The 18,190-nt window shown below is 36.8% G+C and overlaps 2 protein-coding genes and 1 pseudogene across 8 annotated transcripts in view; 1 reads left to right on the top strand and 2 right to left on the bottom strand.

Annotated features, from left to right (window-relative positions):
• Window positions 1-1,554: 1,554 nt before the first annotated feature.
• Window positions 1,555-16,011, top strand: NUDT12 (nudix hydrolase 12). Of its 7 annotated transcripts, none has more exons than XM_073802373.1 (7): window positions 1,555-1,642; window positions 4,073-4,158; window positions 4,834-5,432; window positions 8,878-9,045; window positions 10,069-10,182; window positions 12,623-12,822; window positions 13,793-16,011. In XM_073802373.1, exons 2-7 carry the CDS (start codon window positions 4,079-4,081, stop codon window positions 13,901-13,903), a joined length of 1,272 nt encoding a protein of 423 aa, XP_073658474.1. In that variant the 5' UTR covers window positions 1,555-1,642; window positions 4,073-4,078; the 3' UTR covers window positions 13,904-16,011. The 7 variants fall into 7 exon arrangements, with proteins under 7 accessions (XP_073658474.1, XP_073658470.1, XP_073658471.1 ...); XM_073802369.1 differs by lacking the exon at window positions 4,073-4,158 and adding an exon at window positions 2,361-2,521 and having other exon boundaries at window positions 1,561-1,693; XM_073802370.1 differs by having other exon boundaries at window positions 1,562-1,693.
• Window positions 5,427-18,190, bottom strand: part of MACIR (macrophage immunometabolism regulator) — a 322,019-nt gene continuing 309,255 nt past the window's right edge. The window contains exon 7 of the transcript XR_012330796.1: window positions 5,427-6,947. The gene's annotated coding sequence lies outside the window, so the exon portion shown is untranslated. The remainder of the gene's footprint in view (window positions 6,948-18,190) is intronic.
• Window positions 15,534-17,241, bottom strand: LOC109550789 (acyl-protein thioesterase 1 pseudogene; annotated as a pseudogene).

Here is an 18,190-nt window from a genome sequence, read left to right as displayed (position 1 = left end):
CGAAATTCTACATGATCATAGATTGAAATACATCAAAAGTAGGCCTCCCTGGTGGCGCAGTGGTTGAGGGTCCGCCTGCCGATGCAGGGGACACGGGTTCGTGCCCCGGTCCGGGAGGATCCCACATGCCGCGGAGCGGCTGGGCCCGTGAGCCATAGCCGCTAAGCCTGTGCGTCCGGAGCCTGTGCTCCGCAACGGGAGAGGCCACAGCTGTGAAAGGCCCGCGTACCGCAAAAAAAAAAAATAAATAAATACATCAAAAGTAATGTGGAGACTTTGTTTAGGTCTTGATTTCAGTAAATCAATTGTAAAATATGGAATAAAATTTAAGACAATTAAATTTGACATTGAATGTCTCTTTTATGATATTACAGTACTGTTAAAATTTTAAGTGTACTAATCATATTGCAGTTATGTTCTTTTTAAAAGCCCTTTTATATTTTAGATATATATTCATAATTCCAGAAAGCTTAATCTTATATACTTATCAATAAAATAATATGATGTCTGGAATTTACTTCAAAAGAATCCAAAGGGCTGGAAAGAGGGCTATATATTAATCATTGTTTAGCTGATTTATATAGGTGCGTTATTTAAGATATGTTTGAATACAGAGATTGGGTATTCCAAGTGAGTTAACTTAAAGTATTTCTGACCTCCTGCCTCATCACTGAAATCATTAAAGACTGAAGACAACTACTCACAGAAAGAAACATAGAACAAAGTTAGAAAAAACTAGTTACGGAAGTACAATGTCGGCGCACACGTAAAAACTCCACTGAGAAAAGAAAGAACTTCCAATGCCTAAAATCGGGGTAGGAAGCAATGGTCAACCCTGAGACTCCTTAACTGTTACTGAATGCCAAGGGGGCAATTTAGTAAAGAAAAATACCTGATCTGGGAGTTAGACAACTAACAACGCCGAGCTTTGTAATTTCGAACTCACTTAACTTGTGTAGGTTTTGGAGTACGAAAACACGGGAAATTAAATAAAATAACAGTAACAATAATAATTGCGTTGTGTGTACATATGTTATTCTATTTAAACTTGGGCGACTGACATAAACTTTTTAGAGGACTACTTAATGAGGTAGGCATCAACACATGGTCTCATTTCTCATACGAGGTGATTGAGGTTCGAGGCCAATAACCTGTTTAAAGTCATATACTGGAACGACTTGGTCCAACCAATATTCCAGGTTTATCTAACAAGAAAGAATGCTTTGAACACTCCAACGCACTGAACTACATCCGAGAGAAGCTTGTGGGGGCTAGATGTGAAATTCTGGAGAACTTAAAACCGTTTCCACAGACCTACAATTTTTCATCGCTCTACACATCTCGGTCTCACCGGGAAAAAAACAAAACCTAACCAAACAGCCCTTCACTCACCATTAGGAAGCCGGTGCTCTCAGCTGGGACCTCCTGCCCCAGCTCCCCAAAGCCTCCATCCGCCAAGCCCCGAGCCTTCTCGAATCTCTCAGTCCGTGACCTTCAAACTACACCTCCCATAAAGCCGTGCGAGGACACCGGCCCTTCGCCGGAAGTTTGGGAGGCTCCATCCGGCGCCGGGAAGAGCGAGTGTGGGGGTTTCCTGGATCCTCGAGTACAACCTGCATTCTTCTATTCTGGTCACCTGTGGGTTAGTAGCAGCAGCGGCGAGTTAGTCGGCCCAGTGCCCCTTCTGGAGCTGGTAACCAGTTCTCTGTGCTCTCGGGTCTCTGCGCTGTCGGGCCCTTCCCTGCTGGGTGGTGTGGCGCAGCCTCGCGCTTGGACTTGCAGCCCAGGCGCCGGGGACTGGGCTGGGGACTCAGCCGATCCAGCGCAGTCTTTGAGGTGGGGAAAAAGAAGTGCTGCTTCATGTGTGCTTTCACATTTTTAAATAAAAGTAATCTCACAGTACTGCCAAGGGAATAAACTCTCAAGGTATTTGACTGTTTGGAGACATTGGAGAGACCGTGCAATGGGTGGCGCTTGGTCGGTGATGGCCCTCTTGAACGCCCCAGAAATAATTGTCGGTGACTTAAGTGACAAAGCTGTATTTGAGGTCTGCCCTGTCTCTTGAGCCATGTGACCTTGGACCAGTCAGGGGCACCGGGGTACACATCCGTAAAAATGGATGTTCGTTTGGCTAAATCTAAGACTCTTTAAACTCAAGATTCTTTAAAATGACTTCTCAGGATAGTCCGTGTTCTTGGACAGCAAGGGCAGCATTTAGCTAACTGAATCACCTCATCCTGCCTTCAAATCCTTACCTTCAGGAGAACCTGACAATGAGAAGTGAAAAAGTAAATCAAACAGTAGAGGTGGACTTTAGACTTTGTGTGCTCTTCTGGAATGAGTAATGGTTCTATTTCTAGATGGCTTTTCTGCTGAGAAAGCTAAGGGAGAAAGTGCATTTTCCACTTCTTTTCACCTGAGACTACTGTATGCATAAGCATTGCGCTGGGGGTAGCGAATGGAACTATATTTTTGAAGGCCAGTTTTGCAGTCAACCTGCACTGAGTGGGCTGTGGAGAAGGTAAGGAAGCGACCATGACTTAAATATTGCCTGAAGTAAACCTAACTGAAGAACCTGTATGATATGATTTTAAGGAAAAGGCAACTTTAAAGGGAGACCATACATGAGTCAGTATACAGCAGTGCAAAATAAAGTCCTGAAAAGTTGTAGCTTTCGTTATTCATAATGTTTTTAAAGCATTTGGGAATCTTAATATGAAGAGAATGGTGAAGTAAATTCTAGAGTAAATCAAAAGAAATAAAAAATTGTTTTCTAATCTAGAAGTCACTCCCACTTTAAGTTGTATACAGAATTTCAATATTTTGTTTCTATTTCTGAGTAGTTTTGACCTATTTATAGGTAGCAGAAAGATATAAACAGGTAAGGTAAACAGTCACAAAGCCCACTTTTTTCTTTTTATATTGTCATGCTATTCCTACTACACAACTGATCAACAGAATTGCAGTGTCAGAACCCTAGAGACAACTGCTGTCAAAAATTATGGATTATAACCTTTCTTTCTCTTTAGCCTCAATACCTTATGCTCAGAATGGTAGAAACCTAGTTAGAATCCCAAATCTTAATAGAATTTCATAGAAAAAAAAACATACCTTACAAAAAGTACTTTGAGAAGTTTATAGACAACTGAAATATGAACCATTTCCACCCACACACACAAAAAAGCTCAGTTTGTGCCCTACCACATTCAGTCCACAATTAGGCAACATTTATTAAAAGGTATGGAACAATTATTTTCTTTTTTACTGAAATAACAGTAACAAAGCAGACAAAGTTAATGGTTTTAAAAGCTTCTGTGATTCAAGTATAGACAAAGTGACCAATAGAACAGTGTCCAATAATAGGTCCAAAATATATGGTCATCTCATTTGTGAAAAGGATAATACTGCAATGTAATGGGACAAAGATAGTGAATTCAAGAAAGATGCTGAGGCAAATGGATTATCTATTGGGATAAAATGTATCGTGACCCCTACCTCACACCATGAGCAAAAATCATTCCCTGATGGATTAGCAGAATTAACTATGCAAGGTAAAGCAATAAATTTTTTTCATGTGAAACGTAGCTTTTTGAATAGGATCATAATTTCCCTGAGAGGACAGATCTGTTTCTAGTACCACAGATTCTAAGAATACTACTTAGCATCTGCTGAAAACATCTGTCTTTATTTCTGTCTGCTTGCTTTAACTCCCCTCATGCCCTGATCCATATTGAAGTCCCTCTGGTTTGCCTGAAATACACTTTCCTCTTTGTAATGTCTGTTACCTTATTCCCCCTCCCAATGATGTCACCCCCTTCAACTGTATTCCACCAAAGTTCTTTATACATTATTTTATACATCCCCCATGTTGAATTATATTTAAAATTCTCAACTGATAACAGTTTTGAAATTATGCTGTGATGACAGTTGACTACTAGTTACCTTTTTAAGAGTATATTGTTTTAGAAACCATAACTAATATTCTAATTATATCAGCACCCTGATAATGGTCAATCATTGATACAAGAAAGCAATTGCAAATGAGTTTTTTTTCCTATTTTCCTATTTTAAGGAAGAAATGTCTTCTGTAAAAAGAAGTCCAAACCAAGAAATTACATCCCAATTTCACTGTTCAGCTGCAGAAGGAGATATTGCCAGGTTAACAGTAATGCTCAGTCATTCTCCATCTCTTCTCAATGAAACTTCTGAAAATGGCTGGACTGCTTTAATGTATGCTGCAAGGAATGGGCACCCAGATGTTGTCCAGTTTCTGCTTGAGAAAGGGTAAACGTTTTAGGCTGTACCACCTGAAGGAGTGTCTGGTTTAATTTCTGGTTTACGTATTTTCTTTTAAATTTTTCTTATAGCCATATTTATAACATTGGGCTTGTAAATAACTCATTGAACAGTCTTGTTATATAATAGCATAATTTCTAATTAAAAATTTTTAACTTTTTTTAATTGGGAAATTAACTCTTCATACTTAACAGCAAAGAAATTGAGTTAAATTAATTTTTTTCTCCCAAATAGAATGTGTAAACCTACCCACTATGACTATAGAAAACTCCTTGTAAAAATTTAATATCTCATTATAGCACATAAAACGTATGTTTTTTTTATTTTATAAATAATCTTCCAGAAATTTTAAATATCTGCTGTCTCTAACTTTTAATCATTTATGATTGTCTCTTTTACCTTTCCATTAGTATATTATGTGCTAAAACAAAAAGAAATATATGCAATTATTAAATAGAGGGGCTATCACGTACATCTGGAAATATTGTAATAAATACTGAAGAAAATGTTTCTTTACTTTTTTGCTTCCATCCATAGGTGCGACAGATCCATTATCAATAAATCAAGGCAGACTGCACTGGATATTGCTAAATTTTGGGGTTATAAGCATATAGCTAATTTACTAGCTAATGCTAAAGGTGGGAAGAAGCCTTGGTTCCTAACCAGTGAAATGGAAGAATGTGAAAATTATTTTAGCAAGACACTACTGGACCGGAAAAGTGAAAAAAGAAATAATTCTGACTGGCTGTTAGCAAAAGAAAGCCATCCAGCCACAGTTTATATCCTTTTCTCAGATTTAAATCCCTTGGTTACTCTAGGTGGCAATGAAGAAAGTTTCCAACAGCCGGAAGTCAGGCTTTGTCAGCTGAACTACACAGATATAAAGGATTATTTGGCTCAGCCTGAGAAGATCACCTTGATTTTCCTTGGAGTAGAACTTGAAATGAAAAAAGAGTTATTTAGTTATGCTGGGGAAGTCTCACAAGAAAAAGATGCAGAAAAAGATGCGTTGGTTGCCTGGTTTGCTTTAGGTATAGATCCTGTTGCTGCTGAAGAATTTAAGCAAAGACATGAAAATTGCTATTTTCTTCATCCTCCAATGCCAGCTCTTCTGCAATTGAAAGAAAAAGAAGCTGGTAAGAAGTGAACACTGTTTACTTGTATTGGTAATAATCTGATTTTTGGTACTGGATTGAAATTGCATGTATCCACAATTTCTAGGAAGCACACTCTTTCCAGGAAGCAATGAAATTAGGCTGTCTTCATTAGAAACTTCCTAAAGTTCTCACCCTAGAGGACTACTCTCCCGAGTGGTTACAGCAGTTTTAATCAGCCAGGATTAGTTTCCCCAGAATTAACCCTAATGCATACTGGTTTCACTTGATTTTTTAGTGAATGATTATTGAGTGCCTGCTGTACACTGAGCATAATGGCAAAGACCTTGACTGTTTTGCTTTGCTGTCTGTTGCTTGCTATGCCAGTTCATGTGGGGTCATATATATCATGGTAAGAATGAGGGATTTTATTCTAAATTCCATTTAAATGTTATAACCTGGCCTAGGTTTTAAAAAAAAAAAAAAAACCTCACTCTGGCTGCTTTGTAGATCATGAACTGTAGATAATTAAGTGTGGAAGTCAGGAGTCCTATTAAGAGGGGACTGGAGATTACAGTAGCCCAGGTAAGAGATTGCAGTGGCTTGGATTAGTGGAGTAGAGAGAAAGGGAGAGTTTGCGATATTCAGGAGGTAGAACTGATAGGGCTTGAACAGTAGGTTAAGACTTATAAGTGAGAAAGAGATGCTGGTAACCTAGACTACGTCTGAGTTGTTAAGATGATAAGAGGGGAGATGGAGGAAAAGTGGTACATTCAAGATATATTTTGGAGAGCAAATCAGCGGTACTTGCTAATGGAGTGGGTATGGGGTATATAATAATGAAAGAAAAGATCAAGAATGACTGCTAAGTTTGAGACTTTAGTAATTTGGTAGATAGTAGTACTCTTTCTTGATAAAATAATATAGAATGATGGGTAGAGTGAGGGAAGCAGGACAGACTTGAAGTAAATCAAGATTTTCACTTTGGGCATGTTAACTTTCAGAGAAGGGAAATAGAATCTGGAACTAAGGAGAGGAACTGGAATATACCTGTATGGCAGTCATCAACACAAAGGTGGTATTTAAATCCCAGGAAATTTCTGAGATTACTTAGAGAGTTGAGAGCAAGCAAAAAAAAGAACCTGAATCCCCCTAAATTTAGAGGTCAGATAGGAGAGGAGCCATCAAAGATGATGTTGACAGTGCGGCCGTAAGGTAAGAAGAAAACAGAATGTGCTCATGGAAACCAAGAGAGCAAAGTATTTCTTGGCGTTAGTAGTCAAATACATTGAATGCTGCTGAGAATTTGAGTAAGATGACAAAGATTTTTTTTTTTTTTAAGAATCTTTGGTTTGATAACATGAAGCTGTTGATGAATTTGATGAGAGGAGTGTCAGTGGAATAGAAGGTATATTACAGTAGACTGATGAGTTAATGAGAGGTGAGGAAGGGGTCACTTCTCAATGTCCACATTCTCTTAGGCGATCTGGTAGGCTCTTCCAGAGACTTCTTAGCACTCATCCCAAAATCTGGGGTGGTATGTTTTATTCCCCACACCTGTGGAAAAAACACAACACTTTTAAAAAGAAAATATCCTTTCTTTGAAGCTGTATATATAATTTTAAGATCAAAAGGATCTTTAAAAAAAAGCTAGTAAGGAAACTGAGGCTGTTTTACTCAGCTGCTTTGTAACCTTACATAGATACTTAACCTCTGTCTGCCTCAGTTTCCTCCTCCCAAAAATGAGGATAATAATAGTACCTACATTATAGTGTTGCTCTAAACATTAAATAAGATAATGTATGTAAAGATCTTTGCCAGGTGCTTGACACATAGTAAGTACTCAATAAATGTTAGCTTCCCCCCCCCCCCCCCCCCCCCGCTATGTGGGCCTCTCACTGTTGTGGCCTCTCCTGTTGCGGAGCACAGGCTCCAGACGCGCAGGCTCAGCGGCCATGGCTCACGGGCCCAGCCACTCCACGGCATGTGGGATCTTCCCGGACCGGGGCACGAACCCCTGTCCCCTGCATCAGCAGGCAGACTCTCAACCACTGCACCACTAGGGAAGCCCAAGTGTTAGCTTTTTGTATTGTGATGATACTGAAATAATGCGATACCTTGAGGTAAATTACATAATACACAGTAACAGAGCAGGCAGATATTTAATGTTGCCTATGGTTCACTGAATTTCAGTGTTACATTTGTTTTTATTTATGGTTTATTAGTTGCATTTTTCCTAGTTTAAAATGTTGTTATTGCTGTTTCTGATTGTTTTGTTTATTCCAAAATCCTTAGACCGAATAATCTATTTTAGGAGAGAGGTTTTGTCAGGCATTTGAAATGTAGCATTTCTACGCTTATTGCCCCAATTCTAGTATTTTTGGTCAGGCCATATTAATTCTTTTTTGAAGTATCAGGGTAAAGGCTATAGACAAAGTGTACATATTCTAAGATATATTCTATTAGGCATTTTTGTCATAAACAAAGTTAATCACAAAAGTTGTAAACACAATATTTTTAAAAAATTATTCTGTGTAGTTTCTAGTTGTAAACAGAGTATGTTCCATAGTGACACAGTCCAGTATTGTCTTAGTCCCAAGGAAAGTAGAGATGGGTTCCTACAGTTTCCTAGTAATATTGTCTTTATGGCCCAAATCTAAGTTAAGAACTTACACTACAGTGTAAGACACTACAAACTGTCTTTGTAGTGTATTTTTATAAAAGTCACTATTGTAAAGTCACTATTTGTAAAGTCACTATACCCTAGAGTCATGCATATCCAAAATTTACAAATCACCTGTAGTAAATGCCGAAACTAATACAGTGTATACAGATGTTAGTACCTCTATCTTTTTTTTAATAAATTTATTTATTTTATTTACTTATTTTTGGCTGCATTGGGTCTTCGTTGCAGCGCGCGGACTTTCTCTAGTTGCGGCAAGCGGGGGCTACTCTTCATTGCGGTGCACGTGATTCTTATTGCAGTGGCTTTTCTTGTTGGAGAGCATGGGCTCTAGGTGCACAAGTTGCAGTAGTTGTGGCATGCGGGCTCAGTAGTTGTGGCTTGCGGGCTCTAGAGCGCAGGCTCAGTAGTTGTAGTGCACAGGCTTAGTTGCTCTGCGGCATGTGGGATCTTCCTGGACCAGGGATCGAACCCATGTCCCCTGCATTAGCAGGCAGATTCTTAACAACTGAGCCACCAGGGAAGTCCCAGTATATCTATCTTATATGAGAGTTATATGAGAGACAATATTTTATTAGTCCAAATTAAAGGTAAATCTAATTTTCATTTGTCATCTGTAGAATTAAATCTTTTACTTTAAAAGAAAGATACAGATCATAAAAATAGGAATAATAAAACCCTTGAGCACACAGCTATTCAGAAAATACAGTGTACATCTTTATTATGACCTAAGAATATTTTACTTCTATATTAATTTGTTTACAATTTGTCACAGAAGTAAAACTTCTCTTGCTTCTCTCGTAGGGGTTGTAGCTCAAGCAAGATCTGTCCTCGCCTGGCACAGTCGATATAAGTTCTGCCCAACCTGTGGAAGTGCAACTAAAATTGAAGAAGGTGGCTATAAAAGAGTATGCTTAAAAGAAGACTGTCCTAGCCTCCATGGTGTTCACAATACATCATATCCAAGAGTTGGTAAGCCTTTTCTTTTACAGTGAAACCTCAGCCATCTGGAAATCTTAGGGAATAAGGCATTTTGGAAAGACAAGATTTTGAGTTGCTGAGGGGCTTACCTTTTTATTGAAAGCATGTTTAATTTAACTATTAAGACTATAATTATTAAAGTATTGCATACTTTGATGACTTTTACTACCCTTCTTAACCCTGGGTTAATCAGCATGAATTTCATGCATTGAGATACATGATTTCAAAGTACCTGCTTGTGGCATCACCAAAGCAGTAGAGCCTGGAGCTAGCTTCTCATTACTGCTGGTGTCTGCCTGTACTTTCTCTCCTCCTAATTGAGTTGAGTTGGCTGTGGAATTAGAAATCTGATAGCCCAGCCCTTTAAAGTTGTGTGAAAAAAGGATAGACTCAGCAACACCTGAGGAGTTCTCCTGGGAGTAAAGTGCATGGCTTAGTGACATATATGTTTGCTGCTTAGGAGCCTTTTACATTTGATTACCGGTTCTCAGTTGTGATCTAGTGAGGCGAATTTACTGAATTAGTGACTTCTCGAGAGAGGAACTATTATTTAAAGTAATTTTTTTTTATGGATTAAACTCAATCATAGAGCCACATTATCTTTTAAAAACATTTTGTTAAGGACTGCGATGGAAGGAATAGGGAAATTCACTACATTTGCTATGGTAAAATTTGAATTTTCTCCACGCCATGTATTACCTACTCAAACTTCTTTCTAATTAAAAAATAAAAATAAGCCTAGCATACCATAAATACACAATGAATGTTGCTATTAAGATGAGAAAGAAGACAAAAATGATCTTTCTTTAGCTTACTTACAATATTCTGTGCAGTTTTCCTGAAATACTCTGTCTCCTGGCAGAAAGAAACAGTGTCTTGTAACTAGACAAAAGTCTTGTTCTTACAGGAGATGCATGTTTTTATTATCTACTAGACAGTGACTTTACACAGTGAGTCTAAATTATTTTTTCCTGTCATTCATACATCTGATTTTTTTTTTTTTTTTTTAAACAGATCCAGTAGTAATCATGCAAGTTATTCATCCAGATGGGACCAAATGTCTTTTAGGCAGGCAGAAAAGATTTCCTCCAGGCATGTTTACCTGCCTTGCTGGATTTATTGAACCTGGTAAGCCTTTTCTTAATAATTTTTATAGTAATTTTCATTTAACTTATAATTTCTAAATAAAAAGTTTGGACAGCATTTGAGAAATAATCTCTGATAAATTATCATGTTATAAAACTGGGATATTTTTAAATATTTTCTGTGTACTTTAGATGATATAATTTTTATTTTTACCAGTGGAATAGTTTTGTGTTTTAAAAATTCATTATTTGCTCTTTCATATATCTTTCATATATTGCCCTTACCCAAGGTATCTGCATGATATACACCTCACTTCCTTCTGTACTAGGCTCAATTGTCACCGTTTCAGAGAGGCCTTCCCTGATAGCCCTAAATACATTAGTTAGCCCTATACCCTGCATTTACAATCCCTGTCATCCAGTCTGATTTTTCCCTACAGCACTCATTAGCACCTAACATGGTATATATGTATGTATTTATCTATTTATCTACTTATTTATTTGTTTATTATTTGCTAGTACCAGAATGTAAGTTCCATAAAGACAAGGACTTTGTTTTATTTATTGCTCTATCCTAAACCTTTAGAGCATATGCCTGATATGTTATAGTAGTTCAGTAAATATTTGCGGAATAAATGAATTAATATATCTAATTAACACGTTTAATCTCAACTTCCAATATTAATCTACATTGATAGATAATAATAGTACTAAACATATGTAGTGCCACACTTTCCTGAAGGCTTTCTTTGTATTCAATCATGTGATCCTCATACAAGGTTATAAAGTAGGTGGTATTTCAGCAGTTTTACAGATGGGGCACTAAAGTACAGGGGCTGAATAACTTGCCCAGGATCAAACAGCTAGTAAGTGATAGGGCAGGGATTCAAACCTGGGCAGTTTGGCTCTGAGTCCATGCTGTTAATTTCTATGCTGCCTCTAAGTAGCTCTAGGTCATTTTTTTTAACTGCTGTATAGCCTTCCATTTATGAATATTCTGCAATTCATTTATCCAATTCTGCTGTTGGACATTTAGTTTATTTCAAAGCTTTTACTATTACAAACAACACTGCAGTGAATAATCTTGAACTACTCCTTGTACACATTTGCAAGGAGTGGTATAAGCCTCCATAGGGTGTATATCTGAGAGTAGAATTGCTAGCTCATAGAATATGAGCATCTTAATCTTTTCCACATATTGCCAAGTTGTTTTCTGAAGTGTTCCTACCAATTTACACTCCCTCTGGAAGTACATGAAATGTCTATTATTCCTCATCCTCACCAAGTTAGGAATATCAAGATTTTTATTTGCCATTCTGATGGTTATGAAATGGTTATGTCATTGTCGTTTTAATTTTTATTTCCCTGCTGATGGAGCATCTTTTTTCAAATATGTATTAGGCATCCAGTTTCTTTTTCCCTGAATTTTACATTTTTAGCTTCTTTGCCTATTTTTGTTTTGGTTGTTGATCTTTTCTTCTTATTGATTTTAGGGTTTTTTTAATATGTATTGTATGCTAATCTTTAGTTTGGTCTTACAAATATCTTATGCTAGTCTATGAGTTATCTTTTCACTAATTTTATGAATATAAATTAATTTTAATATAGGAAATTTACCAATCTATTTGAAATAGAAAGCTGTATTTAAATAGCAAACTATTTCTAAACTTTCAGATAAATTTAACTTAGAAACTATTCCCTTTATTCTAATTCTCAGTTTCAACAAATCAGAAATATAAATTACATTTATAGGCATTACTTTATTATAGCTGGGTCAACAGTTATATAGAGAAAAATAATCATTTGGTAAGAGAAAAATAATGAGTTTCATTGTATGCTGTTTTTAAAATTGTAGTTTTTAACTCTTTGGAAAAGAGTTATCTGCAATAATTGTTTGACAACATAAAAAAATGTTTCGAGATTTTAGTGAGGAAAAGGTTAGCTACATAAACAACATAATATATAAAGTGTTTGCATAGTGTTTAGCCAACAGTAAGTAGGTGCTGGATAGTCGTAGATGTTATAATTTTTAAAATATAACAAATTTAGACCTTTATGAAATGAAAAGTTTCTTGGCATTTTGATTCTGTAGGTAGTCATATAAGAAATAATGTTTCTTGGGCTTCCCTGGTGGCGCAGTGGTTGAGAGTCTGCCTGCCGATGCAGGGGACACGGGTTCGTGCCCCGGTCTGGGAAGATCCCACATGCCGCGGAGCGGCTGGGCCCGTGAGCCATGGCCGCTGAGCCTGCGCGTCTGGACCCTGTGCTCCGCAACGGAAGAGGCCACAACAGTGAGAGGCCCGAGTACCACCAAAAAAAAGAAATAATGTTTCTTGAATTCCAGTCTCGTTTTAGGCTTCTGCTTTCTGATTCTTTGAATTGGGTTTCTGTCCAAAGTGTTTTCCAAATGTTTGAACCATTTGGAGCACAAAATGTCCAGGGTATGTTCATCAGCTACTTGTTCTTTTGCCCCATTTGGTTAGGGGAGACAATAGAAGATGCTGTTCGGAGAGAAGTAGAAGAAGAAAGTGGAGTCAAAGTTGGCCGTGTTCAGTATGTCTCTTGTCAACCATGGCCTATGCCCTCCTCCTTAATGATTGGTTGCTTAGCTGTGGCAGTGTCTACAGAAATTAAAGTTGACAAGAATGAAATAGAGGATGCCCGCTGGTTCACTAGAGAACAGGTGAAGTTCAATTTAATTTCCTTCTTCTATTGATTCTCTGACTCTGTTGGTTTGGGCATGTAGCAAGGATACATGTTTTCAACAAGTTGAATGAATGGCTATGGCCCCCTCATCATTCATGGATTACAATGTAATTGATGTGTCCACTGTTAACTCCTTCTGTGAGATTCTTCTAGTAATGATGACTGTGCCGTTTTCTCATTTCAAATGCCATTCCTTGAGATAATGATACCTTTCAGTGGCCTTAAAATGGGTGCACATTATTTCAGAGATGAGAAGCAGGAATATTATTATTAGACATATTTTAGTTTGTAGCATTAAAGCAAGTAACTCAAAAAATATCAATAAAAATGCATATAAGTTTTGAAAAGTTCTTGTTCATTTTAAATGTACTTGACAAGACTGACGAAACTGTATAACAGATACACTCACAGAACTTTTTAAAACTCATCCTTAAGTAATACAATGAAAGATAAATTACTTGTCTGTGTTTTGTATAACCCAATGTCTTTGTATAGAAAACAGATGGATACTCTACAGTAGTGAAGACCTGAAATCCTTAGTGACTTCGCTTACAAAAAATTAATTTTATTTTATGCTCAACCTCAAAAAAAGTAGAAATTAGATTTTTTTTCCAGAATTTTATAAAAGGATAAAAGGGAATTTTTTCCGAAAGTTGATTTCACTTTGAAAATAAATGTGTAGCATATACTTTGCTTTTTCATAACCTTATTTTCATCAGGAAAATGTCTTTCTGGAATATTTTAAAAATTGAATCACTGACTCAATGAAGCAACTAAAAATAGTGTACTAAATTTTGCATGTTGAATATAGATGTTATTACTTTCTCCTGTTGTTATTCACTGTAAAAGTCATTACATTTTAGTTGAATTGTATAAGCATAGAAATACTATTTAAGTATGACAGACAGTTTTAAAATCCTAATACGTTTTATTGTGGTGTATTTTAGGTTGTGGATGTTCTGACCAAAGGGAAGCAGCAGGCATTCTTTGTGCCACCAAGCCGAGCTATTGCACATCAACTAATCAAACACTGGATTGGAATGAACCCCAATCTCTAAATCAAATAACTAAACTTTGACTATGTCTAATTGATTTCTTTTTTTTTAAGTCAAAATTAAATTTTATTTCACACTGATAGAAACCATGAAAAAGATTTACATTTTCCCACATTACAGCACAACATTTCAACAGATATTTCTTGCCATAAATTAGATCTTGCTGATATGTGTGAAACAATAGTTTATATTCTTAAAGATAAAAGCAAAATGACTTAGTAAATGATTGTTTAAAAACTGTAAATCCAGACATAAACATATGGCTTCATTATTAACATCCTATACTGTCCATACAAAATCGTTTCCATCATCAAGTAGCACCCATTTATAAAGCATTCCTAACAGTGTTCTGGTCAGTTGGGATACAGCAGAAAAATTAACAACAGTTCAGAAATATCAAGCGTACATTTTTGCTACATATTAACCTGGGTGGTAACTATACCATAAAAATCTATTTAAAATCAAATAATTGCTACTTTTATGTTTGCACAAAAACTAACTTAAAAAGATCCTCTCTGACTACAGTGAAAATTTCAAATAAGTCCATTGGCAGATAAAAGTAAAGCAGATTCTTTGAATGGGATTGTTCATTTCCTACAGCAGTCGGTTTCAAACCTATGTGCAAAATAAGTAAACTAAAACTCTGTGCTATGAGGAGAATCATCTTAGAGCAAATCATCTTAGAAATGACAGTTTGTAAGATCAGTCTTAAATATTTCAAAACATACTAGAACATGACCTAATTATTCTTCCAGATAATTACAGAAAAATACTACCACAGAATTATTCTCGTTACCTGGACTGAAGATTCTAGTAACTCTGCAGGCCTAAACTGCAGACAAAGGTCCAGTTTAAGAAGTAGTGCAGAAACTTTGAAGGGATGTCTGGTTTCTTTCTACAAGTATAAATACATTTTCAATGCCATCATGTCTGTGATTCAGAATGTCAAATTACAGCATGTATTGACAGCAGATGTTTATGGCAAGTAGGCAATATTTGGTCTGTTATGAAGGATAAAAAAGAAAGAACGTATTTCATTTCTAGAGAGGAAAAAATATTAAATAGAAATCATATTCAGGAAAGAAAAACCTGGTCCCCAAAATAAAAGGGCCATGACACTTAGAAGCATTATCCCTATAATTAGGAATAATGTAATAACACATTCTTACTATGTATTATAATCATTAAGCACATATGAACACATATATAAAAATGCAGATGCATGGTGACAAATTTGGGAATAAGTCCAGAGTCTAAGTCACAGCATGCATAACCTGTCTTAACTGCTCATTTATACCTGAACAAGTTTTCATTAAGCATACTAATAATTTTCAAGTGATGTAATAAAAAATCTGGTTGCAGTATTTTATTATTTTGCTGAATTACATTTGGGAGAAAGAAGCTAGCTGCTTCACCTATTTTAATACTAGTATATTCTGGATCATACTATAGATAGAAACTTAACAGATCATAAATTTCCCACGAGGAGATTCATTTAGTCTGTGTCATTGGTGTGTATTTGCAAAACATTTTAACACTGCGAACATCAGAGGTTTCAAGATCGGGCACAGGAAAAAGCTTATACTCTACGATGATGCTGGTGTGCACTTCTCCACAAGGTCTCTCAGTGACGTCAATCAATGGGAGGTAAGAGTTTATCAATGAACTGCTTGATAGCCATCATTTCCTGTTGACATGAACCGTGCATCATGCTTCCAGAGGTTTTGAAGGTTACATTGGCTGGATTTACCAAGGTTTTCAGCCTTTCAGCAGTGGAGAACCAAACACTAGGGGAACTAAAGGATCCAAATCTCCATGGCACTGAAGAATAGAAATGTCTCTATTCACGCCACTGATAAGACCCTGTGGAAAGGAAGCTCGCAGCGGCAGCCAGCAGCTGAGAGCGGTGACGCCGGCCGGCTTCTGCTGTGTGGTCAGTGCCATGTACAGAGATAAAGCTCCTCCTTGAGAAAATCCTCCCAAAATAATTCTGTTAGAAGGAATGCCATTCTTCACCTCTTGCTCTATCAAAGATTTTACACTTTCTGCTGCTTAATTCCAGTTTCATCTTCCTGTGAATCGGGTGAAAGCCCAATAAATGTCAAACCAAGTAGGCATGGCGACGTTCATATTTAATGTTACAGACATAACCGGTCCCGTGTCTCCCAATCCTTGAAGGAAAATCACCGCAGCGGAGGCCTTCCGGACGGCGGGCACGATGGCGGGCAGCGGGGTCGACGTGTTATTGCCACACAGACACCGGCTCGACCCACCGCGCGGCCGAAGCGGAAAGCGGTGCGATCGCCGCATCCCGCCAGCGCACGGGCGCACGCTGAGGCGCGTGCGCGCCCACGCGGCGCCGCACCGCCCTCAGACCCCGCCCTAATTGATTTCTAATCCCATTTATTCCTCAAGTGAGATTAGAAATGTTTAATGCGTTTTAGAACGTCACAACACAAATATCATACTGGGTTTTCGAAATGTACCTTCCATCTTAACGATAAAATTCATATTTTAAAAAATTATAACATTTCCGCAGATTTTGTTAAATCTGAGTCAGCATTCTCTGAACTTTCTGGGGTGGGGGGAGTTGTGCTCCACAGTTTTATCTCACAAAACCGTATTTCTAATAAGAGAAATCATGTAAAGAAGTATGTGCTGAAAATGTAAATAAACCTAAATTTCAGCACCTCCTGTAAGCATAAGACCATTCACTAAAGGTCTTTTTTGAGAAATGAGACAAAATATTTTTAATGAATTTTGAGCTTGATTTTTAATACTTTCGTTATCATGAAGGTCCTTTTGGTTGTCAGTAGCTGATTTTTGCTCATCTTCCCATTGTAGTCCACTTTTTCTCCTGGTTCCATTGTTCTAACAGTGGCACTGTTACAGTGTTACTACTAGTCTGTTTTGATCAGTGTTAAGAATTTTCTATTTCAACAACTCTATTAGTGAGCACTATACCACGCCCTCAGGGAAACAGAACTTCAGTGAGAGAATACCATTGTGTCTGGGACCCCCTTCTTAAAACATAAAATTAATTAACATATCTATTTGTTAGCTCTACTCAAAGTTGTTCTTAAGACAAATCAGGAGTCTCTGCTTTTTTCAGTGAAATTAAACATATCTACAAGGAATTCTTTTCAAGGTCAAATATTAAATAAAATCCCAGATAGATTTACATATTTAATAAAAACACTGGCTTATGTCATTTTGTGATAAGGGAATGTATCTTCATTAGGGGAAAATTATATAATCATTACTAATAACATTTATTAAACTCAAATACAACATCTTGGTTTTGGCCTTATTTCAACACATTCTAAGAAACGTTTATTTAATAAGCATATCTTAGAACTGAAACAGTAAGATTTTAGAGAAAGTAAACTGCAGCATTTCACAATTTTGCAACATAAAACTCATATTTTATAAGGATGTTTTGAAATTGTTTTAAAAGGTACTTTATAAATGTATAAATTTATATAATTCGGCTCTTTACTATTCTATGTTGGAACTGGAAAAGAAGTTAAAGACAATATTTGTAGTTCACTGCCTTTTTTTTATAGATAAGGAAAAGGAAATCCTGAAAGGTGAATTTAATTAATTTATCCGTTAAAGGTGAATCAATTAATTAATTAATTGGTGAAAGTCACACAATTACAACCACTTACAATTGTTAATACAATTAATTATAATTAACTTAATTACAACAGTCTGTACTGTATAACCCAGTGCAGGATTCTCCCTCTAATAGGAAGTAAAAACTATTACTCAAAGTATATGTGGGGTGATAAGAATAAATTTAATTTACTAAATCCTGTTAATTAAAATTTAGGTACTAAAATTCATTTAAATAATACCTTTCTCAAACAAAACTATTTTACTAATGAACAATGATTTTCTTAGTAATTGATGAAAATATTGATATCAGGACTTTAGACAAAATTAAGACTTACATAAGACATTTAGATACATAATAAAATTTGACTGTGGAGTAACTAAGCCTGTGTGCCACAACTACTGAGCCTGCACTCTAGAGCCCGCGAGTCACAACTACTGAAGCCCACGTGCCTAGAGCCCGTGCTCTGCAACAAGAGAAGCCACCACAATGAGAAGCCTGTGCAGCGCAACAAAGAGTAGCCCCCGCTCGCCGCAACTAGAGAAAGCCCATGCACAATGAAGACCCAACGCAGCCAAAAATTTAAAAATAAAAATAAAAAAGAGATCTGAAGGGACAAAAGGCCTTAAGGAGGAAAACAGAAAGGCTTCTGGGAGAAACTGACTGAAGTT

The sequence above is a fragment of the Tursiops truncatus genome, chromosome 3, assembly GCF_011762595.2.
Source record: "Tursiops truncatus isolate mTurTru1 chromosome 3, mTurTru1.mat.Y, whole genome shotgun sequence".
Taxonomy (NCBI): Eukaryota; Metazoa; Chordata; class Mammalia; order Artiodactyla; family Delphinidae; genus Tursiops; species Tursiops truncatus.
This window is presented reverse-complemented; position numbering and strand designations above follow the sequence as displayed.

Coding starts and splice junctions, on each gene's coding strand:
- NUDT12 (XM_004316784.4), top strand. CDS start 4,079: ATGTCTTCTGTAAAAAGAAGTCCAAACCAAGAAATTACATCCCAATTT. Junction 9,046..10,068: donor TACATCATATCCAAGAGTTG/GTAAGCCTTTTC, acceptor TTTTTTAAACAG/ATCCAGTAGTAATCATGCAA. Junction 10,183..12,622: donor TGCTGGATTTATTGAACCTG/GTAAGCCTTTTC, acceptor CCATTTGGTTAG/GGGAGACAATAGAAGATGCT.